Here is a 24079-nt window from a genome sequence, read left to right as displayed (position 1 = left end):
CATTCATTTTTTCATGGGCTGGTAAACAGATGCGTTGGGGTCCAGTCCTGACGGACTGGTGTCCATGAACTTGGAGGAGTAGTGGGGCGTGACTGGGGTCATGCTGCCTGTATCTGCGGAATACACCACGCTGGGCATGACGGCCATCACCTCTGCTATCTTCTGCTTCAGGTCTTTAATCTCCTGGTCTTTCTGCAGAATCTGACCTAAAACAACACAAATCCAGACGGGAAAAACTTTTAGTGCATTTCCAAGTTTGGGAAAGAGGTTTTCTATAAAGATATACACTGCCATTCAAAAGTTTGGACTTGGTAAGATTTTTTTTTATGTTTTGTGTATAGCTCCTAAACCCCACCCCTCCATGTATTCTAATGGACGCAAGACAAACTAAACAATCAAATTACACTTCAAATAATTGTTTCCTAAAGATGGGTTCTGTCATTTTAGGCAATTTTTATCACAATTTCATTTCAAGTGTTCAAATAAGTTTAGTTTTAGTTCATTATTTGATGCTATAAAAACGGGGGGTGTGACGCCATGATTGACGGCTTCTCTGGGTGAAGTTGAAGTCACTGAGGCACTAACAGACTTTTTTCTTCATTTTCGGGAGGAGATTGGAGCTTTAGCTTTAATTTCTACATTTCTATAACTGTTTATTTCACACCAACATAATGAATTGTTCTACATCTGTGAGAGTGTGGACGGGCTTTTGATATCGCGCCTCTACTTCCTGCTCTCAACTGCACAGACTCTGGTCCCGAGATCACTTCTGTGCAGACCCGGTCCCAAATCTGCGCAAGATGTCAGCGCCGTGTGGCCTCCGAAAGCTTCAACTCTCGTCAGGGGAAGCCAATGAAGTTGCGTCATCCATATATTTTTACGGTCTATGATCAGAACCAGCATTAACTACTTAAGCAATCTTAGCTCCAGTAGCTCGTCTGTTTGATCGGACCACACGGGCCAGCCTTCGCTCCCCACGTGCATCAAAGAGCCTCGGCCGCCCATGACCCTGTCGCCGGTTCTCCACTGTTCCTTCCTTGGAGCACTTTTGATAGACACTGACCACTGCAGACCGGGAACACCCCACAAGAGCTGCAGTTTTGGAGATGCTCTGACCCAGTCGTCTAGCCATCACAATTTGGCCCTTGTCAAACTCGCTCAAATCCTTACACTTGCCCATTTTTCCTGCTTCTAACACATCAACTTTGAGGACAAAATGTTCACTTGCTGCCTAATATATCCCACCCACTAACAGGTGCCGTGATGAAGAGATCATCATTGTTATTCACTTCGCATGTCATAATGTTATGCCTGATCGGTGTATTTAAAAAAAGCAATTTTCAGCATCATTACTCCAGTGTCACATGATCCTTCAGAAATTATTCTAATAAGCTGATTTACTGCTCAAGAAACATTTCTGTTCATTATTATCAATGGTAAAAACAATTGCGCTGCTTCATATTTTTGTTAAAACTGAGTTTTTCCAGGTTTCTTTGATGAATAGAAAGTTCAAAAGAACAGCATTTATTAGAAATAGAAATCTTTACTGTCACTTTTGATCAATTCAATGTCTCCTTGTTGATTAAAGGTAATAATTTCTTAAGAAGACAAAAATCTTACTGACACCAAAATTTGAAAGAGATTCCTCACTTGAACTTTGAGCTCCAGCTCTCTGTAGTTCTTCTCAAATTAAAATTGGTATTTCTTACAAGAAAGTCCAGATAAAAAGTTTCATGGGTTTGAATGACAAGTGGCTGAGTAAATTATGATCTTTTTACTTCCAACTGTTGTTCAGCTATAAAATAATTGGAGCCCAAATTTAAAAGCTAATCTTTGAGTTATCTGGAAAAAAGGGGTGTGATGCAAACCTTGTGCGATCTCCAGCTGTCTCTTAGCGTCTCCGAGGGCAGAGAAGAGGTCCAGCTTAATTCGGGTCTCAGCACTGAGGCTATTTTCCAGGTGCTGGGTTTTATCCTGCATCGCTGACAGTGCTGACATCAGAACCTCTGTGTCCTTCTCGTTTTCCTTATATTTATGCAGTTCCTAGACAGACATGACAGAAGAAAAAGGCATTAAATATACATTTTTGTACCTTTTCTGCATTTCCAGAAGAATCACATTTTGAAAGAGATTTAGAGCGACATGAACATAACATGAAAATCTCCTCACTTGAACTTTGAGCTCTAGCTCTCTGATTTGATCTTCTTTCACCTTGATATCAAGTGTGAGTTTCTTACACTCCGTCTCCAGCTCAGAAATCCTCCTCCTCAGAGACTCTGTGCACTCACCTCTGACACACACAAATACAGATGCACGTTAGTTCACATATAAAACAATTTAATTACATATCCTGCAGTTGTATAGAAAGGAAATACCGTATTGTTCCGAATAGAAGACAACCCTGATTATTAAGATGACATTTTGGAAAAAGGCTTGTCTTTTATAAAGATGGTAAATATTAGGGCTGGGTAAAAAAAATATAGATTTCTCGATTTTAATCGATTATCACTTTTACAAAACAATATCGATTCTTAAATCCCAAGAATCGATTAGTCTATTTTTTTACGAAATTCAAAAATATAAATAACGTTTTGGCGCTGTGGTGTGAGATCGCTCTGCCGCAGCTCAGCTCAAGAGAAGCAGCAGCGCGGAGCAAACATGAACGGATCTTCTCTTCCGCCTTAATACCAGTAACAGCGCGAAATAAACTGAATGAGCTTCTGAAAGAGTGTTAAAAGATACAGGACAACTTACCGAAATCCGTATCATGTCACATAGAATTGCTCAATCAGTGTTTCAACCGCAGAGAGATGCAAGTAAAACGGCTTACAAGTAAACAATGTCACGTAACGTCATAGCTACCTCAGAAAAACCATATCCAGTGTCCATAAACTCGTTAGTCAGCTAGAAAAATTTACTCTAGAGAGGAGCATTTTGCTAATTATATGCACTACATTACATAGGCTATTCATTGTCAATGTTCTTCAATATTTAATAAATCTGGCAAGTTTTTATGACAGCACCCTTTAAATGTTTATATTTCAAAAAAACTAATTGGAGTAGAATTATGATTATGTAATTGTAAAGTTAATATTATAACTTTATTATTATATAAAAAAACATAATTTAGTGTCATTTAAGTGTTTGTATACAAATCAGTACATTTTTACCTTCAATATTAGTAGGCTAATGTAGTATCAACTGACTCCCATAGTTTACAACATTAGTTCAGAAATTAGTTTTCCTTGAGAAAATTTTCCATGCATTATACCTGATACATATCCAAAATCGATATTGAATTGAAAATCGAATATCGAATCGAATTGTGAAATGTGTCAATACCCAGCCCTAGTAAATATATGGTAAAATGTACCAAAAATCAAATTTAAAAATAAACACTTTAAGGCATTACCATCAGTGACAGATGTTGGCATGTTAATAAACACAGGTGCTTGAGCCGCATTACCTATTTGATCCAGGGGATATTAATGTGTTTTCCTTAGGCCAATCACATGTTGGAGGACAAGCGCTAGGCAAGACTTGTTCTGCTGAGTAATGTTAATCCATTTCTCAAAGAAATTGACAAGCAAATGTGTCCGCATGCAGCCAAAATAAGAAATGAGGGGCTTTGCTGGTTGATATGAATGAATGAATGAATGAATGAATGAATGAATGAATGAATGAGGCATTTATATAGCGCTTTCATATGTACTTCTGTACACACAAAGCACTTTACAAATATGTCAGGGGTCTCTCCTCAACCACCACCAGTGTGCAGCATCCACTTGGATGCACCAGTGCGCTCACCACACACCAGCTATTGGTGGAGAGGAGAGAGGGTGACAGAGCCAATTCAATGGATGGGGATCCACTGGTAACCATTGGCCATGATTGGTAACGGCCAATGGAGGGAATTTGGCCAGGACACCGGGGTTACACCCCTACTCTTTTACGAGAAGTGCCATGGGATTTTTAATGACCACAGAGAGTCAGGACCTCGGTTTAACGTCTCATCCGAAAGATGTTCGTATGTTCATCTCTTTGGCGATATCCAGTGCCTTCAGCTGGATGACGGCTCTGTTTATGGGCATCCCCTCATTCCTTTTTCGGCTACTGTTCTTCAAAGCGGCTCGTTTTACACGTATTTGGCGCTCCCTATTGTTGCGGGTGTATTAATGACATGTAAATGTCTAGACTCTGAATATAAGACAACCTCATTTTTTCAGATGCATCTCTAAGAAAAAAACCCTCTTATATTCATGACAATACGGTAGAATAAAACAGAAGATGAAATGCAATGGAATGAAGGGAAGCACCTGGTTGCAGCAGCAAGAGCGACTGCCCGGGCCGCGGTGGCCTCCTCCAGCTTCTTGCGTTTCTTTTCCTCTGCTAACAGTTTCTCAGCTGCAGCACGAGCATCCTGTTCTGCCTTCAGACGCTTCTCCAGCTGTCCCACGGTCTGCTTGTCCTTCTGCTTCGCCTGCACGGCGTTATGAAGTCTGAACATACACACGAGAGTTTGCATTAATACAGGTACAGTCCCCTACCTTCTCTTCACTCTCATATGGAGCAAACTCAAAAAGGGATGTCTCACTTGTTTTGCAGTAGTTCATTCTCCTGACGCAGCTGCCCGAGTTCAGAGCGTATGCTGCGTTCAGAGCTGCCCAGAGAGCCCAATTGACTGCGCAGATCCTGTTCGGTCTGTCTGCTTGCCTGCAGATCTGCCTTCAGCTTCTTAACATCCTGCTCCAGCCTAACACACATATACACAGACTTCTATCCATAAAGGGGTCATTATAACAGACAAGAATCAGAGAAAAGGCCTGCTTCTCAAAACCTACTAGACTACCTACCTAGACAGCATTTGTGTGCATCCAAACATGCCCAAGGCATAATATTCATACCAATGATGCCCAAAAACGCTGTCTAAGGCGGCAAGTAGATGAAATAACAGTAATTATTTAGGTAATTACAGATTTGGGGTGTTAAGTGGTCTGCAACTTCTGTTAGTGGTCCGCAACCTAAAAGGTTTGTGAAACCACAATATTATAATTATATAATATAGTTTACAGATATCGCGTCCAAATATGCCTACTTCCCTACTACATAATATGAAAAATAGCACACCAAAAGGAGTAATATGTCCAAATTCTCAGATTTTGAAAAACAGGAGGCGAAAAATACCTGGATGACCTACTATTTCCGAGATTTCAAAGCGCACATCTGATGCGAATGGTGGGAAACTGATGCAACTGATGGGACGCATGTGGAAATCAGGCAGCCAATCATAGCGCGGTTTTGTGTTTTCATGTGGACAGAGATTTTTTTTAAACCATGCTTGTGCTAAACCGATTGTTTTTTAAAACGGAGGAGGAAAAACTCTGGTTATAAAAATACAGTGTACGTGTGGACTAGGCCTCAGACTCATCTAAATGACCCTAAATGTATGGTCACATTAGCGAAATGAAGCACAGTTCAGATAAAAGGCTCTTTCAAACCAAGCAGCTGTTGGTCAATGCGGCAAATTGATGTGAACTTGAACCTAGGGGTGTGCGATATCACCATTTTTGATCTGCTTTTGAAGAAATATCGTAGTACTGTGCTAAAGTGCATTCTCAGTTGCAGTTCTGGAGCGTTCATCCCAAAATACTGTACTGTACTTGCCGGTTAAACATTTCATTCGGACGCTGTTCTGACATGCACTTTTCTAAGGGTGTACTCACACGAGGCACTTGTACCGTGCCCGAGCGCGATTGTCCCCCCTCCTCACTCCCCCGCTGGCCTGCACTCACATTGCACTTAACGTACCGGGCCGGAGCACACTTACGTCATTCACGATGCAACTTTTTGTTTTGAAGAAGACAGGAAGAAAAGTGCTTTCGCTAATAGACTGCCTAAAAGATTTATCATTTATGCCATTCAGCGATTTTCACTTGATTGCACTGCACGTATCAGAAGATTATCACGGAGACAGCTGACTTTGATGGATGAATTTGCAGTTTTACTCGCAAGCTACAATTCATGTTCATCAATAAGGTGAGAACCAGGACAGTTATAAACCTAAATATACTTTATTTAATCGAAAATTGTATCCAAGTAGTAATAGTTTGGTGTTTTGGTGTCACAGATGCCTAGTGTGAGTACACCCTAAAAGCCTGTCAAGCAGCGCATGAGTACTAAACTAAGTTCTCTTTCGTGTTTTACTGCGCTTAAACTGTCAAACACACAATGTTAAACTGTCAATGTCAAACACCAATGTAAAGGTTTACATTAACACAGTTAGTTATGTCTTAAGTGAACGTAAATAGTTGGGAGAAAACTGGATGCGTGCCTGTATATTAGATCTGATACCTGTATCGGTCTTTAAATGACAGCCGTTTGTCATTAATGTTAATCAAACAACAAAAGACAGAGAAAATCACTTACTGCTCTTCACTGAATAACTTCAGTACCTTTAATAATAATCAGTGTGTATATATATATATATATATATACATATATATATATATATATAATTTATACAGTGAAGTGTTTTATTTTTTATTTCAATTTCTTGCTTGAATACAACTGTTAAATACACCTACTGGGAAAAACTAAAGCACTCTTTATGTCATTTGTATATTATATTGTATTTGTAAAGTGGATCTTTGTTCTTATTTTTTAACCATCTTTGCCCACCCCTACTATGGTCTAAATGGTCTGTCATTTGTTTTTCCTTTATATTTTGTTACCTTGTAAAGCTACATTTTTGAAATCGGGAAATTAGTTTAGCTGTGCTGCTCAGGCACTTGCAAAATAGTAAAACCAACATGAAAAAAAAAAAAAAAATTCACCATATGATATTGTTGCCATATCGCCCACCCCTACTTGAACCTCATGCAACATTTGCATTGGGGAATCTTTCACCCTGAAGTGAAATTCCAGAATGTGTAGCTTCCTAATGAAACGAATAGGTGTGTGATGAGAGTTAGCTCACGAGACGAGACACGAGATTGGATTCACGAGAACGAGACAAGATTTTTACACAGTATTTCAAGAAATCCTCAATGACAAAATACATGACTAGAAAAATAGTCTGTAGGTGCATTTGAAATGTTTTAACTCATCATCTTGTAATGAATGTCATTCCAGTTCTACTTTCTGAGTATGAATTATCCTATACAGTAAAAGACACTATACAAGCACTGTAAAAGGTTTTGCCACAAACTGAACTGACGGGCTTCTCTCCTGTATGATTGTCTCTTCAGACCTTGGAAGTTAGATCTGCACATGATTTATGAGCTTCTACAACTTTTGACCTCCTAACTGAACTCCTTTCCACAAATTGATCATAGAAATAAAAACAGTATAAATAAAAATGAATAATAGTTTTCTCTTAGTCTTATTAAGTGCAAACAATAAGTACAGCCATCATCAAAGTAGGCCTACTATCTCAATATTCAAAGTGCAAATATGTGTGTACAAATGTAATGTGTTCTGAGTTTGTCACACCACAGACAAATGTGTTAACCACCCAGCCAAATTTGAATCATACAAAAATCAGCCAAGTAAATAAAATAGCTCATCAAAATCTTGAAAAAATAAGCAGCATTCTCTGCTCTCAAACGTTGGGGACGTGTCCGCTGTCAGCGGTTTCAACGCCCACTCGAGGGAAAGCTGCCGTAAGCAGCACACAAGACAACACTCATGTATAGTTCACATCGGCCAATCCAAAAATCCAATAATCCAAAAGAAGTGGAAACAATGGGGGTGTTCTGAAGACAGACTGTTACCTGTGAAACAGGGGTGCTCTCAAAACACCCCCATTAGCAATTAGTGCTTTCCACCTGATGAAATGAACGCTGCGCGGCAAAACTGATTAAATGAACGCAGCAAAACTAATTAAATGAACGCGGCAAAAAATCGACCAATCAGAATTTTGGTCGAGCCAGAATGTATCGACTAATAATCGACTGGGAGATTACAGCCCTACTAACTAACTGTTCTCACGTCATGTAACGTTAACACTGTAGGTCAAAAACACGAAGGTCTACATTTCAGTGCCTCTCCATATTAAACTGGTTATATGTAAATTAATTTAATTTTAGACATGTTTAAAGTCTACATTATCTGTCCTACTAAGGAGCACTCCTTTTTTTGTTGGGTATTATAGTCTACGGGTAGTGAAAGGAAGAGCTCGCACGCAGTTTATCAGAGTTGTTTTGCAGATACAAAGTTTAACAGTTATAACTGCACCCTCGAAAAGTCATAAGCTCTGTCTATATGTTTGTTTACTGTAAGTTGTATGAGTGTTTTTGTGTAATTTGCTGTGTATGTTAATGGTAATGCAACGGAGAGAGAGAGTTTGTGAATGAGACGTTAATGCGCACTTCTTATGCTTTTTTTGTTCAGCTCTTACGATGATTTTTTGGAGTGAAAAAGGACATTATAAACTTGATAAACCATCAGTAAAGTTTGGCCATTATTCGGACAGGGTATACGCTACATTCTGTGTCCAAAAACATCTTGCGACAAGGTTTTCACACTGACAGCTGTCATTGTAAGATATAGCAACTCCGTTTGTTTGTCCGAGTTAGCAACAGTAACTAAGGGGGGCGGGGCTTACCGATAGGTCAATTCAGTACTACACAGTTAACAGTCTTTGTAACGTGTTTCAGCAACACATTTTTAACATTTATAATGCGTTTAGAAACAAATCTCAGCATGTCTTTAAAGCATGATACAGAGCTAAGAGATGGTTACAACTCCACAGCTCAGCCTAAGATAGCTTTCATATTGGGAGATATTCACATGCATCAGGGAGCCGCTTTCAAAATGTGGGGTATTGAAATTGCGGTTGAATGTGCGCTCGAGTTTACTTTCGCTTTCAATTTCACGATCGTGCATACTCTGTGAATAGGGAGTGAAGGAGGTGCTGACCGCACATTCTACAAGAGAAGACATTTGTCAGACTCTCTGTTGCGCAACGAATCCTCCACCGTGGTCTTGTCAGTCATTTCGTCACGTGATCAGTGAATTCTGATTCCTGCTGCGCACTACATAAGACAGCAGTTCGTGTTGGATAAGCTGGATGGAATTGTTTTCTTTAAAAGCAAAACGACAGTAGGGGCATATTCTATCCTAACCTAACCCTCAGACTCCGTCATGGTAATATCGGCGAGACTTTTCACCTCAACGAGAATTCTCGTCACATTTTAATCTTGTGAGATGAGACCACACCTTAACATAAAAGTGAATAAAATTCCAAATCAATGTGAACCCAACTAGAAAAGATTTCTTTCTCACAACAGTTAAATTTTGTATTAACTGAAAGCAGTCTGACTTGATTTTTGGGATTAAGTGTGAAGCTTAATGCTTTCTCTAGACAGCAGACCACGGGGAAAACATTACAAAACATGACTGTTTCCTAGTGTATCGTGCACACAACCCTTTAGAACACGAGAGCTGCCGTTTTAACATGAAGTCCCAATTTTGAGACAGATAATGTGTGCGAGACTAACCTGACGAGCGCCTCGGGTTTGCTCAGCTGATTGTTGGGAATGCAGTTTTCCACAGGGTCTCTGTGCGATGTTGCGTTCTTCCCTCCTCCACACTTCTGTTTTCTGTCCCCCTTATTCGAGGAAGAGGTGGACGACGAAGGCCCGGAGGAAGACGGCACGCTGCCGTTGGCTGTTCCGTGTCCCCGGGGCGAGGAGCTCCCTCCCCCTCCTCCTCCGCTGGCATTTTTGTAATTTTTGTTGGAGTTGGAGGAGGAAGAAGAGGAGGAGGATGAAGAGTGTTCATCTTTCAGCAGGTTCTCAGTGCTGCCCAGCAGATCTGAGCTGCTCAGTCTCTTACTGTTCACGTGGTTCTCCATGTACTCCATCTCCTGAGCTTTACTGTCCACTGACGGTAAGATGCTGCTGGTGCTGCTGTGATGGTTCTGGTTGTGGTTGTGTTGCTTTTTGGACTCGTTCTTGCCTCGTTCTTTCTCTCTGTATTCCAGCTCTGGTAATGTGTTGGATGAGGGCTTTTTACCGCCCGCCGAGCCGTTCTGTGCCACAGCTGGAGAGTCTACGTCTTGAATGCCTTTAGATGCTGCTGCTGCTGCTGCTGCTTGAAAGAGTGAGAAAGACTAGTTTATCCCAAACAGAAAAATCTGTCAATATATACTCAGCCTCATTTATAGTGACTTATTGTCAGGAGTATATAGATTATAAAAACACTGTAATGTCATATACAAATTAAGACCACACTTTAGTTTAGGGTCCTAATTACTGCTTATTAATATTAAGTAAAGTAGTTGTTAGGTTTAGGTACTGGTAGGATTATGGGATGTAGAATAGGCAGAATAACGCATTAATATGTGCTTTATAAGTACTTATGATACGCCAATATCCAAGTAATATGCATGCTAATAAGCAACTAGTTATTAGTGAGAATAGTGAGAATTGGACACTAAACTAAAGTGTTACCTCAAATAAAAATGTAACAATACTTTTAATTTGTTTGTAAGTGCTGCACAACAGGTGTACTGTATAAATTAAAACATGGACGAACAGTATAAATTATACATGTATATAAATTCATACAAAATCTGATGAATTCTATGACATTCCACATTATAAACAATTTTTTTTTACTGGATTCTGAGATTCCATCCACATTTTGCGCACTGTGGAAATCATACGGCTCTACACTACATACTAACCCTATTGAAGAGAGTTTGTGTGGGCTATAAATAGTTATGTTATAATGTAAGAACCATTCGTAAGAAGGGTATGCAGTTAATAGGGGTCCTCTATTAATGCATCTCAATGCATGCACTCTTTGTGGCCACTGAAAAGATTAGAGATGTTCCGATACCCTTTTTCCCTTCACGAAACCGATTCCGATACCTCGGCTCAGGGCATCAGCTGATACCGAGTACTGATCCGATACCTGGGTGTGTATTTCTATATACAGCTGTATATACTACTAGCCCTGTATGAATTGCTAGAATTATTTTATGGTGTGCTTCAGACTTATCCCTTAATAAAACAGCGAACTATTGTATTTATTACAGTATTTTTATTATCTGACATGCATTTGACAGAAATATTATTTATTTTTCTTAAGCGAAAAAAAACTTCATATGCAGCCACAAATCGAACACCGCAAACTGAAAAAAAGGTATTTTAGTTTTACAATATAACTGTATAAAAAGTGCAACAAATAAATCTAGGAATATAAAAAATAATACATTAAATCAGAAAATAATCTCTTTACAACCATCTAGGCATAATTATTATTATTAGTAGACGACGTATTATTATTACATAGAGACGTAGCTAAATCTACTGTACAACAGTAGCCTAATATATTCTGTCAATTTCTTCACGTTAAAACCAAACTTTTATTTTGACCAGTTGCCGTGAAGATCTTTGAGTGTCTGTGTCCATGATATGACAGTTTTCTCAAATGAAACTGTAAAATCTCATGAAGTGACGGTTTATGCGTTCATGTCCTCATATAGTGACCATATACTGTAAAAAAAAAGTGGATGTAGAGAAACTGGGGGAGGTTGCCGCTTGATAGTGACACACGGCAGAGACTACAAAGACAGCGCGCACGCGTGTGTGTGGGTGTGTGTGTGCGCGCACGTGCCTGCGCATCTGCACCTGTCATCCACACAGAAACGCAGAATTTACAGGAGTAATATTTAAATAGTATTTTGCAGTTTAATATTCACAGACACTAGTATATATTCGGCTACAGTCTGGAGCCCTGCACTTAGATAAACACAGAAGGGACTGAACGCAGCTGTGGGTACCGAATATACTCGGGAGTCGGTCCTATAGAAATGCTGGTATCATCACATTTTTTTAAATTCAGTACCGACTTGGTACCAAAGTACCGGTACTTGTGACATCCCTAGTCGCCGTTTTACTGGCTGGTTGGTCCAGTCTGAAATACTGCTAAACAGCGGACATACTGCTAACGCATTTTCATCTCTTCTTCGCTGCTCTAAACAGTGGTTGCTTGTGACAACAAGGCACAACTTCCTGTGTTTGCAATGCATTCTGAGCAGCGAAGAAGAACCGCGCAGCAGTTAGGCAAAGCTAGCGGTCATAATAACTAGGTCTTGTTTAAGAAAATGGTATCGGATCGGTACATGGGTTCAAGTACTCGCCGATACCGATGCCAGAATTTGTTGTGGTATGGGGGATATTTCCGATACTAGTATCGGAACAACTCTAGAAAAGATACAGCAATTGTTTCAGCTAAGCAACGGTAATTCCAGTATTTAAAAAATACATATTTGACACACAATTAAAATGCGAATTAACCGCTATATCGTCCAGCACTAGTTTGGATGAACTATTCCGTGAAGAGACAAGGTGCAAAGCTTTACAAGATCATGCGTCAGTCCATACCTTCCTCTGCTTCTCTCTCTTGTCTCTGTATGAGCTGTTGTTCTGGAGGTAGTGCCTGCTGCAGCAGCTGCATGTAAAATTCGTTCTCTTTCTGCACTTCCTTCTGTTTCCGTAGACGCATCTTATAACTTACATAACTCTTAAAACCAAAGCCCAGTGTTACCACCGGGTACCCAATACTGTGAACACAAAAAGAAATAGGACATATAATTAGCATGATTGTAGGGGTAAAAGGCATCACAAAAAAAGATTTAATACACATTTAAGGAGTGTAACTTGCTATGGTCCAAGTAACCTGTTTGTTTACTGCAACACTTCAAATGTTGTGGATTATTACGGTGTATTGCTATATGATTCAATATTCTTTTAATGTTAATTTAGTGACTGTACCAAATAGATAAACAACAGTAAACGTGATGGGTTTGGGTTTGATGGTATTTAGTCTTCTGATTAATGATGCACCGAAATTAATATTTTACAGAAAGTAGAAAACCAAAAGATTTTAATTTAGCCAAGAAACAAAAACGATACAAAAGTTACAGTAAGTAGTTAAATTCTGTGTGCTTTTCATGGTGTTGTGTTCAAAGGTAATAAATCAGTCATAGGAAAGCTGCCTCTTTATATTTCAGCTGAATACAATTTACATATTGGCATTCGAACATCCTTTTTGGTCACGGTGAAGTGCATCTTCACTGCTTAACCTATTCTAGCTTCAATATCTACATTGTTTTCAAGAAATAGAAGCGGACACAATAAAAATGCGCAATCAGAGATCAATGGTCAATGATTTCAGCCCTCTAAAACTACTCTGGCCTAATATTTTTAGTTGCATCACTATTTCTGATCATGACAAACACATTGTCCCTGGATAATTATAGAGGAAAATTCAGTTCCCGGACTGTCTGCTCTACAGATCTCTTAGCAGCAGTGAAACAGATCACATACTGTATGATCACTTAAGGCCATTACATACTCCGCAAGAACAGAGAAAAAAAAGTTCTCACTGCTGGGGCTGCGAGAACAAAATTACGTCAAATTTGGTTTGGGAGTTCTCGCAGCTTGTTCTCGACACATCATCTGAGCAGAATTTTTCTTGTAGGTGTCCGAGAACTATTGTGTGATTGGTCAGAAATGTAAAGTGGGCGGGGCTTCTGAGGACTCTGAGGAAGTTCGGCACCTGCTTTTCTCTTGACGTATGGAATGTCCAAGCCAGAACGAACTTTGTTATTGTTCTTGCCACCTCGAGAAAACGAACAAATTTCTTTGTTCTTGCAGAGTATGTACCAAGCTTTACAATAATAAATACATGACTAACACTTTCTGAAATGTTTTTGAGGACACTGGACATAAGCAGAAACTTGCTCACAATCAATCCCAGCATTTGATTTGTCAGCTTAAAGGCCCTTTCACACCGGACGCGTAACGAAAAAGCGAAGCGGAAAAAGCGAATATTTCGTGTGCGAATAGTTCGCGTCAAAACCATTCACACCAGCCGCGACGCGAGTTTGCGACGTTTCAGAACTCCAACATTCCAAAACATTCGCGCCGACAGCTGAGAAACAAGGACACGTAATCATTCAGTGGAGAAAAGCTTTTAATTTTCTTTAAAAGACAGAGAAGAAGGTTTTGGGTGCACCCAGTCTTAAAGAACAGAGAGTCTGAAGGGGAGTTTGCTAACCTTCTACAGGAGCTAAAACTTTATCATGGCCGGTTCCGCACACAATGGGGAACGTCCTCATATTTCACCCTCTTTTTGTAATACCTATGTCATACCCATGTCATTATACACATTTGTGTCCTGATATTTCACAAAAACATGCCCACACACACACACAGACACACACACACTTCAGGAACGGCTCGATCCGGAGCTGCTGTGTTTCCAGTTGAGTCACAATGTAAACATTTAAGTGCCACAGTCGTACTGACGGAAACACATTCACTTTCCATAGTCGCGGACGCAATTCGATTTAAAAAAAAAAAAAAAATTTTTATTGATTATAATATCGTAATCTGTAGCCTATAGTGGGCAAACACAGCTGCATCTGTACAGCTGTAAACACAACTACAGCTGTAATCTCGTGAGAAATGCCATACCTAGCAAAGGTTAATGTTGATTGAATGGCTAGTGACATCAACTGGACATTTCGTCACCTTTGTTTCCTTGTATGTGATTGCCTTTTCTGTCGCTGCGAGTGTTTAAAAAAATCGACATCGAAACGAAAAAAATAAACATCGTTTTTTCGCCGCAGCACATTCGCGTTCGGTGTGAAAGCACTCATTACACAAACAGCTGATCATTATTCGCGCGTCAAAATCGCGTCCAGTGTGAAAGGACCTTAAGTGTGGATTAAGGAAAATAGCGTACCAGTGCGCTGCAAATGGACGACACAAGTCCACGTGGAAGTGTTTCAAATCTTTAAATCTGATAGCTGCCTCAATATAAACAAAAAGTATCCATAGAGACACAGTGGGAAGGCAGACCCCTCGTTCTGTAGAGAGACAAGAGAAGAAAATGGTCAATTCAACATGTGCTTAAAACACTTCAGCTGACAGCAGTGCGTTGAGTGTAATAATAACAACATGAACAGCACAAATTAATCTAAACACACCCCCAACGATTCAAGCGCACACTCTATGAGTGAGTCATTTGAAGCAAATTCTTTTGTTGACACCAAGATCCAGAGCTGTTCAGTCACACAGTCAGAAATAACCAAGCTTACAGCTGCAAGGTCACGATGTGTGTGTGTGTGTGTGCGTGTGGATGTTATAAAGAGAGAATAAACCATGCTATGACAACAAAAGCTCTCAACAGAATGGGACTGATGGATGCATGTGCAAGTTGTGTGTCCAAACTGAGGTAGAAGCTACAAAAACAGATGTAAAATATTTTATAACCCATCTTTACAAAGAGGATTAGAAAACCCAGAGATGGGTGTGTCTACAACAAACCAGACTGACATTGTGGACACGTTGGCTTGAGGTTGCATACAATGGAAATGTCAAAACTGGCAAGTCATGAATGTTCATTAACCACAGACCAATCAGCAAGTACCCAGTAAGCTTGATGTTAAACGTCAGAAACACTAACAAGACATTGATGGCAGGGTGAATGTGATATGAACAGGTGTGCGACTCTTACCTGTGTGCCAGACGTACTGTACCCACACATACGTGCTGGCTGCAAAGAACAGCCACTGCACTGGGATGAACAGCAGACATATAATATCTGATGTGAATGCCACACACACAAAAAACACTGAGAAAGCCTGAAACACACAAAGAGATGCATCAGGTCATCACATGTACAATTGGCATGACATGTCATTTTACAGTCCTCTTACAGCTTTTGGGTGGACAGTAATGTCAGTGTCCTGCTGTGTGAGACATGCAACACATCATATAAAAAACCCTAAACAGCATTTTATAAATATTATGCAGTTTTTAATGAATATTTAAGACACTAAAATACGTTTTAAAGTGATGGATTGAAGAATAGAGAGAGAGCGACACGCGTCATAATCTGAAGGCCACGCCCACCGGGGGGGAAAACAATCCAATGCTCTCCATTGACTTCGCATTGCGTGAGGCTGCATCCTTGTCATTTCGGACTTAAACAGAACAATGTCTAAAAGCGGATATGTGACAAGGTGTACTGCAAACAAGCTAAACAAAACCCACAACCAAAAACCCAGAAGAATTTTATAAGCTATTGACCCAAAAAACGAGCGTTTAAGGACAAAAAAGTGGATACAGGCCATTGAGACAGAGCGTGACACGTTATATTACACTGAGAACTACTCCCACTAGAGGGGAACGTGATCAGCGACAGTAAATAGGCTATAATATATAAAACTGACATTTGGATATTTGACTTAACAGTCACAACATATTTACTGCATACTAGGGGTGATTAATCTGTCTGATTTCCCAATTCGATTCGATTACGATTATTGAAGTCCCGATTCGATTACAGTCGATTTTCGATTATTAACGATTCTCGATTAGCGATTATTGATTTTCCATTTCACAACAGTAAACGAAAATACACTACAAAGTGATTGCAGTATTAAAAAAAGTCAGCTACTGAATTACTTAACTCTTTTATTGAGTAACAACAACTCAAAGCACTTGTCGTGTAGTGTCGTGTAGTTACACAGAAATGAATACATCACATTGTGTTGTGACTCATCAAGTTGAACTAAACAATAACAAATAAATGAAAGGCTTATTTCCTTTAGGAAGTAGATCAGAACCAACATACTGTAGAAATTGGACAATTTTCTTCTAGAAAGACAACGTGTTCAGGTGGAGGAAGACTGCAGGTTGCAGTCGAAACATGTCAAGGTAAAGAAGAAGTTTTTTCTCCACCTAAACACCTTGTCTTTCTAGAAGAAAATTGTCCAATTTAATCATTAAGAAGACAAAATGAAAATTTTTGAACAACTTACTGTAGCTTCAGCTTATATACTGTACAGTAGAACACAGTGACAAAATGTCAAGAGTGTGCGTGATGGATGCAGTGCGCGCGTGAGGGGGGCGGGAGCCGCGGGTCGGTGCAGCGGAGCGCGGGACTCGAGCCTGGGGAGATCACACGGGCCTGTCCGGTAAACACATCCCGTTATCAGACATCTGTGCTGCTTTAGTGTGGCGTTGTGTGTGTTTCCAGCATCAGTCCGGCTGTGTGTGTGTGTGTGTGTGTGATCCGCTCATCGCGTCCTCAGGATCGCCTTTATTCCCGCGAATGTGCGCGTCGATGTGTGTCGCGCTCGCTCATCTGACGCGCTAATGTTAATGTGCCTGAGCTCCAGAGGAGGCGAGGATTTCTAGAGTGTTCCCTCAGAATCATCTCAGCACGACAGATTTACATTCATCTAATGAACACACACACACACACACACACACACACACACACACACACACACACACACACACACACACACACACACACACACACACACACACACACACACACACACACACACACACACACACACACACACACACACACACACACACACACACACACACACACACACACACACACACACACACACACACACACACACACACACACACACACACACACACACACACACACACACACACACACACGGTGGTAGTGTCAGGTTTAGATAAATAAAAAAATCGATTTTTGAAAATGTAATTATCGATTCATACTCGTCCATAACATACTCGCGATTAATCGATAATCGATTTTTTTCACCACCCCTACTGCATACATAGGCATACTGAGTGTCAGGATCCCAAAATTTACCCATTCTTCCTGCTGAAGCGTCACGTTTTACTGCCTTTATCCACTTTTGTCTCCTTAAACTCTCGTTTTTTTGGGTCGACAGCTTATAAAAACTGTTTGCTGTACACTTTGTCACATATCAGCTTTTAGACATTGTTCTGTTTTTTGTTATAAGTCCGAAATGACACGGATGCAGCCTCACGCAATGCAAAGTCAATGGAGAGCATTGGATTGCCCCCCCCCCAGTTTATGCAGTTTATGTCCCTCAGAAATTAAACTACAGGATTATTGATAAGATCAAACCCATAAAAAGATGTACACATTATTTTTGAATTTTTATTATCTTTATTTTTACAATATGCATACAGTAATTGATTTACAATTCTGTCATCGATGGGGTTTTTGCGGTCTGTTTTGGAACTTATAAGCAGCTCACTAGGGATGCTCATATTGACCGTTTAACCGAAAGTAAGAACTTTGACCGACTAATACTTTTTTTTTAATACTTAAAGCTTTTTTTGTTTGTTTGTTTGCGTCAAGGTTAAATAAAAATATGCTGTATTTGTTCACTCACGGGGCGTGTCAACACGTGCAACCACACGTGTCTTCAGACATATTTAGCAAAATGAAGCAATGGAAAAGAAGTAGGCCTACTGTGTGGGACCATTTCGACAGAAAGGCGACAAAGTTACTTGCAAAATATGCTATGCGGTATTAAAGCAGTAGTACAAGCTCCTGACTGGTGGAAAGCAAAGGAAAGGCGCTTCCTGAGGCTGGCCACTCTGGCGAGGTGTTATCTCTGTATTCCCGGGGCATCAGAGCCACTTGAAGCCTTGTTTAAGGCTTTTCGTAGTGTGGTTTTGGTCAAGTTTACTAAAGTAAACATTGTCACGCATGTTCTTCTCACCGCTGTTTCCTGATGGTTTATAGAACAATTACTCCGAGTTGCCCTCTGTCGTTTCAAAGAATAGTACAACGGCGAGCGGCGCATGCGCAGTCATTAGAGGCTCGCACTGCGGAGCCAGAAGAAAGTATAAACAAGGCTTGAGAGGTGTTTTCTGCCACGCGTCTAACTGTTAACAGACTGCGCTCCAGACTAACCCACATCACTTTGACATGCTACTTCAAAAAAACAACAAAAACAAACAAAAAACATACAAGGTGTGGATTGAGGTAGGTCTACTATTTGATGGAAAAAAAATATTCCGGTTCTTCAAAGTGTATTTTCGTTTTGTCATCTTAATTTGGTAATTATTTAAGTGAAAAATATTAAGTGTAGGCCTATTTATTTTATGCTTTTTATTTAGATTTTATTCTGTTTTTCTCTGTTGTCAGAAAAGCTGCAGGTGCGTGAAAATGTGATAATGTGTGAATCCAGGTTCTGTTGTAGTTGTTGAGCTGTTCTGTATGCTGCACGGTAAAATAAACCGGTGAAAAAAAGTGTCTTTTTAACGGGTAACAGACACTCGTCAATTGTATTTTTATTTAATGCCAATTCAATATTATAATCTTATCAGTTAATGGTTTATAATCGGATAATGAGCGGCGGTTGTCGGTCGGGGAAATTAACCGAAATGAGCATCCCTACAGCTCAACATGCAATTTCTTTGTCCCATTATCTGGATGAAAAGCTTTTCTCTCACACACACACACACACACTCACACTCACCAGGCCCTGGTATCTGAAGGAGTCGTAAACACTGCGAATGAAAAGCCAGAAAGGCCAGAGGTACTCGAAGCGGAACTCCAACACAAAGTCTGCCAGCAACACCAGCGCCCAGACCACCAGAAACTTCAGGTACAGGAACGTACTGAGAGAGAGAGAGAGCAAGAGATGTTATTACACAAGCATTCAATCATCCATCTCAAGACTTCAACCCTAGATCTCTTTGAATAAGACCCCACATGTGGCCTTGAGCCAGTGAACATTCAGAGGCACGTACACGAGCAACTCCATCATGAGCTCCAGCAGTAAATCCAACCCAATGAACCATGGGTAGGTGGGGGAGGACATAATCACTGTTTGGCTTTCTCCAATGCAGCATGTAGTGAATGAAGTGGATTATGTTTAATGTAGGGATGAGAAGCCTAAAACTATCTCCAGATGTAGCAATGCAGATAATTACACCTCAGCAACATTGAATATTCTCTATACCGGTAATATAAAATTAAGCAACTTTGTGAACATCATGATTTTAATGTGCTTTTTAATGGCCCGAAAGACTGTGTCATTAGACCGATTTTGAGATCATTCCTTGCCTTACAAAGGCAGAGCGTTAAGACTACTAATATTGACTGGAATTGCATTTTTTCACACATAAGATACAGCTTAAAGTGCTGTAAGGTGTACAAAAATGTTTAAAAAAATAAAGCATAAAAAAACAAGAATGATAAAACCTTAAAATCAACAATTATAACAACAACAAGAAATCATGTAGACATTTTAATAGAGACTCCAGAACTGTTAGTGTTGGTAAGTTTAATTAATTTCCATGAATTTCATCATAAAAGAAATTTGTAAAATCACACACCTCAAAACAAAGTACTTCCCTTTTTGTAGGGGAAAAAAAAAGTATAATATTGCAGCTCTTCTGTCTAAAATGATTATGATTCTTCTAAAAGCATCTACATATTTCTCCTCTGCTCATACAGGTGCTGAACGCGCTATTAATAGTGTTCTGATGACAGTGATAATTGTGTTAATGCAAGGTAAGAATAAGCAGTCACTGAACCGGTAGATCTGGGCTGATGACATACTTGCTCATTTCCACCTCACTGAGGAAAGCAACAGCGTGAATCAGATAACAAACAGAAGACAACAGGTGCTACAGATGCATCTTCACAGATTAGGCCATCAAAGTGTACAGTCACTTGGATGGATCCAAAATAAAGACTTCCTATTCAACAGATTTTACACATGTAAACAGGAAAAGAAAAGTTAACAAAAAAAATCAAAACAAATAACTATTTACAGAACGTTATCACATTTTGATGAAAGATTTAGATGTTTGTTATTCCTTTGGAACATAACCAGAAGAATGTAAATAGATTGATATTTAGATTTTAAATAAAGCATCAAATTGTACGATCTTCACATAAACATCATACACAGTTAGGGCCAAATATATTACTTAAAGGGTAACTTCAGCGATTTAGCATTAAGCTTTGAATCAGTAGAAACCACGTAGTATATTTGAATGATGGTACTTTTCCCCCTCATATCGTCCTGAGACGAGATAATTATGCATTTCATTTCTGGAAAAAATCCTCCGATGACGCAAATATCGTCATTCTCTAACTGAACGAAATTATTGTATTATTATGAAGATCAAAACGACGCTGGGGGCGGTGTAGGGAGTGGCCTCGTAGGGCAGCGAAACAAGTGCATTCTGGGAGTTGTTGTCTTTCATCCACATGAGACAAAAATACATTTTCTGTCTTTTCTCAGTCTAAAGACAGAAATTCAAAAATAATTTCACAATTATACTACATAAATGACACAGTTTAAATACACATTCATCTTCCCAGCGCTGAAGTGCCGCTTTAAAGGGATAGTTCACAGAAAAAAATAAAATTCTGTCATTCATTTCTCACTCTCATGTCGTTCAAACCTGTAAGACTATAATTCATCTTCAGAACACAAATGAAGATGTTTTTGATGAAATCGGAGCGCTTTTTGTCCCTCCGTTGACAGCTACCACTTTGGCGCTTCAAAAAGTTCATAAAGAGATCGTCAAACTAATCCATAGCGGTTTAGTCCAAATTTTCTAGCTTGATCACTTTGTATGACGATTGACGAACAGATTGAATTTAGCTTTTTATTCATGTGAGAACATTGCGTGGATAGAGAAAATATTCTCAGAGGTCAGGGCACTTTTTTTTTTTAATAAATATATATATTTACCTATCATGCTCATTTCTAGACACTATTAAGTATCTTTGCATCTGCCTGAAAACTAATTCTAACAGGTAAGAGGTAAAAAGAAAAGAAAACGTTTTTGTGTTTTATGTAAGGCAAAACAACACTTTATAAAACACAAAAAAAAGATTCAATAGATGTGGGAGCTGAATACATAAACAAAACAAAAACAAGACGACAACAACCAGATCAAATGTATGTTGGAAATCATCTTCGCTTCTTTATTAACACTCAAAACTGAAATCCCACTGGTTACAAATGCATCAATACTTCCTTTGTTTTGCTGCATGTCTCAGCCTTGTCCGTTTTTCATCGATGCATTTATTTTCATTTTTTTTATTACCTTGTAATGTCACTTCACAATACGAGAAAGAAAGAAAAAATCAGCCTGAACGCATCTCTCAGATTTCATCAAAAATATCTTCATTTGTGTTCTGAACGACATGAGGGCGAGTAAATAATGACAGAATTTTCATTTTTGGCTGAACTTACCCTTTAATAAAATTGTTTTGGGGTAAAAGAATAATTAGATTTCCAAATTAACCCTAACTGACATATTTCCCAGATGCAACATGTCATGAAACAGCAAAATCATGACTGAATTTAAGCTCTCGAGTCAATAAATTAGAGAGTAAAATATGCCGAACATCAAGCAGAATAACATATGACTGATAATGGGTGAAGTCTGGCAACCTTCTTTAATGGCAGGAATAGCGCCAGATATTCACCCACTGTGAGCAAATCGTAGTGTTTAACTGCGTCATTAGCATTACAAACTATTTATACACAAACCCAGATATATCTGTAATTATTTTAATGGCCAGGACTGTGCATTAAGACAAGGATAGAGTTTGTAAATTAAGTGTTAATTATCAGTTCAAGCTGTAAATGAATAAATTAAAAACTCGATTCAACAATGGTTTTTTACATGGTTACATGGTATTATTTGTTAAAAACATATGCAGGTAAAGATATGCTGTTTATTATTGCATTGGTTAGATGAAAATTATCAAATATATTCCTTGTGTTTTCTTGAAAATTGTGTGGAAAACATACTTCTTAACTATCTTGTTGCTGTTACTTTTACTTTTGGCATTATTTATCTACTTGGCTTTAATGACTGTTTGGTTGAAACTATGGTTTCAGAGCAAATTCATATCCGCCACGTAATTATCTGTAAATTGCTGCCATCTAATACACTTTACACATTTGATAATGAGTAGTCACCCATAAACAACATGACACCCACTTCATACATAGAGATTAAAACTATTATATGAGAGGTTATGGCTACTGATAATATGTGAAACTTTCACAGCATCACTTTTGATTGACAGGTGAGATGCTCCCTGGCAAACCACAACAAACTATGGCTTTGAAGAATTAACTGTGCAAAAAAAGCACAATGAAATATGTCGGTTTTAAAAAGAATATTATCCTTGCAAATGAATCACATTATTTCTTCCAGAAAATGTTATGAATTTATGCTAAAAAACAAACAAACAAAAAAACAGTGAAAGTGAACGGTGACTGGTGTGTCACATCTCCTTTTGCATTTCAGTTTTAAACATAAACATACAAACTTAGTACCATACATATACTGTGATTTCTGGCACAAACAAAGGTGTCTAACACCAAATGAAGGAAGGCAAATTTGTAGTCCGCGAGTTATCGTGGAAATTATAAAAACTGCCCCAACTTCTGAGGAAAAATAGAGCCAACTTATCGAGTTATTTGGCATTTAAAAACCCTGCACCTGTCTCTTAGAAATCAGTATTTGAATAAACGTAACGCTTGCTGTGGCTCTTTTACATTTGCAAATTAAATTACGGCAATTCTTCTTACGGTCTTGCCAGAGGAAATCACAACTGACAGACTAACTGTGCTGTCACGTCAATCATTGTGATGATTGACAGTTACTGACACTAACGGTCGAGTCTCGAGCTAGTTGGTTTCGCGGGTTTCTTTCTTTTAAAGCGCATCGCTGTAATGGGGCCTACGGCAGCTTATTCATTTCTGCGGAAACGACGGTCTACCTTCAACCAGCTTTGTTGACGGTAGCTCAGTTAAGCTAAACGATTTACTGTCTCTCTATGGGGTCTTAGACCGTGATAAAAGGCGAAAGCTGGGTCTTTCCTACTGCTCTGGAATGATAACGGTTCCGTCGTAAGGTCTGAATCGTACCTGCCGTAGATCCCCTCGGTGATTCGGTTCCGTTTTAAGGGCCGTCGGAGCTTGCTGCAGTCCGCATTGCGCCGCTTCATCCTCGCCCCCTTAAATCGGGCTTTTTAATACGTACAGCAGTATGGTCCAGGGTTCTGTCTTATTCGGATGGGAAACATTGGCGGTCCCGCAAAGGAATATACCGCTGTGGTTGTTTTTTTCCAGCTGGAAACAAAGAAATAAATAAAAAGACTGAGTGTAAGACCCTCCTCCTTCTCACGCGCAGACGCACAGACACGAGCCCAGACAGATGTGACTGACAGGCTGCCAAGCCAATAAGAATCG

The 24079-nt window shown here is 39.4% G+C and overlaps 1 protein-coding gene across 2 annotated transcripts in view; it reads right to left on the bottom strand.

Annotated features, from left to right (window-relative positions):
- maco1b (macoilin 1b) overlaps positions 1-24048 on the bottom strand; it is a 24850-nt gene extending 802 nt beyond the window's left edge. Inside the window, exons 1-11 of one of the 2 annotated variants that reach the window (XM_079842846.1) lie at positions 23756-24048; positions 19322-19463; positions 15538-15664; positions 14764-14887; positions 12396-12574; positions 9501-10095; positions 4595-4753; positions 4317-4499; positions 2170-2290; positions 1869-2043; positions 1-206 (exon numbers count right to left, since the gene is read on the bottom strand). The exon at positions 1-206 is cut by the window's left edge and continues 802 nt beyond it. In XM_079842846.1, coding sequence (XP_079698972.1) covers positions 4-206; positions 1869-2043; positions 2170-2290; positions 4317-4499; positions 4595-4753; positions 9501-10095; positions 12396-12574; positions 14764-14887; positions 15538-15664; positions 19322-19463; positions 23756-23835 — 2088 coding nt within the window. In that variant the 5' untranslated portion in view covers positions 23836-24048 and the 3' untranslated portion in view covers positions 1-3. The remainder of the gene's footprint in view (positions 207-1868; positions 2044-2169; positions 2291-4316; positions 4500-4594; positions 4754-9500; positions 10096-12395; positions 12575-14763; positions 14888-15537; positions 15665-19321; positions 19464-23755) is intronic. The other variant, XM_079842847.1, reaches the window with a different exon arrangement.
- Between the last annotated feature and the right edge of the window lie 31 nt (positions 24049-24079).

The sequence above is a fragment of the Gobio gobio genome, assembly GCF_949357685.1.
Source record: "Gobio gobio genome assembly, chromosome: 18".
In the NCBI taxonomy this organism is placed as follows: domain Eukaryota; kingdom Metazoa; phylum Chordata; class Actinopteri; order Cypriniformes; family Gobionidae; genus Gobio; species Gobio gobio.
This window is presented reverse-complemented; position numbering and strand designations above follow the sequence as displayed.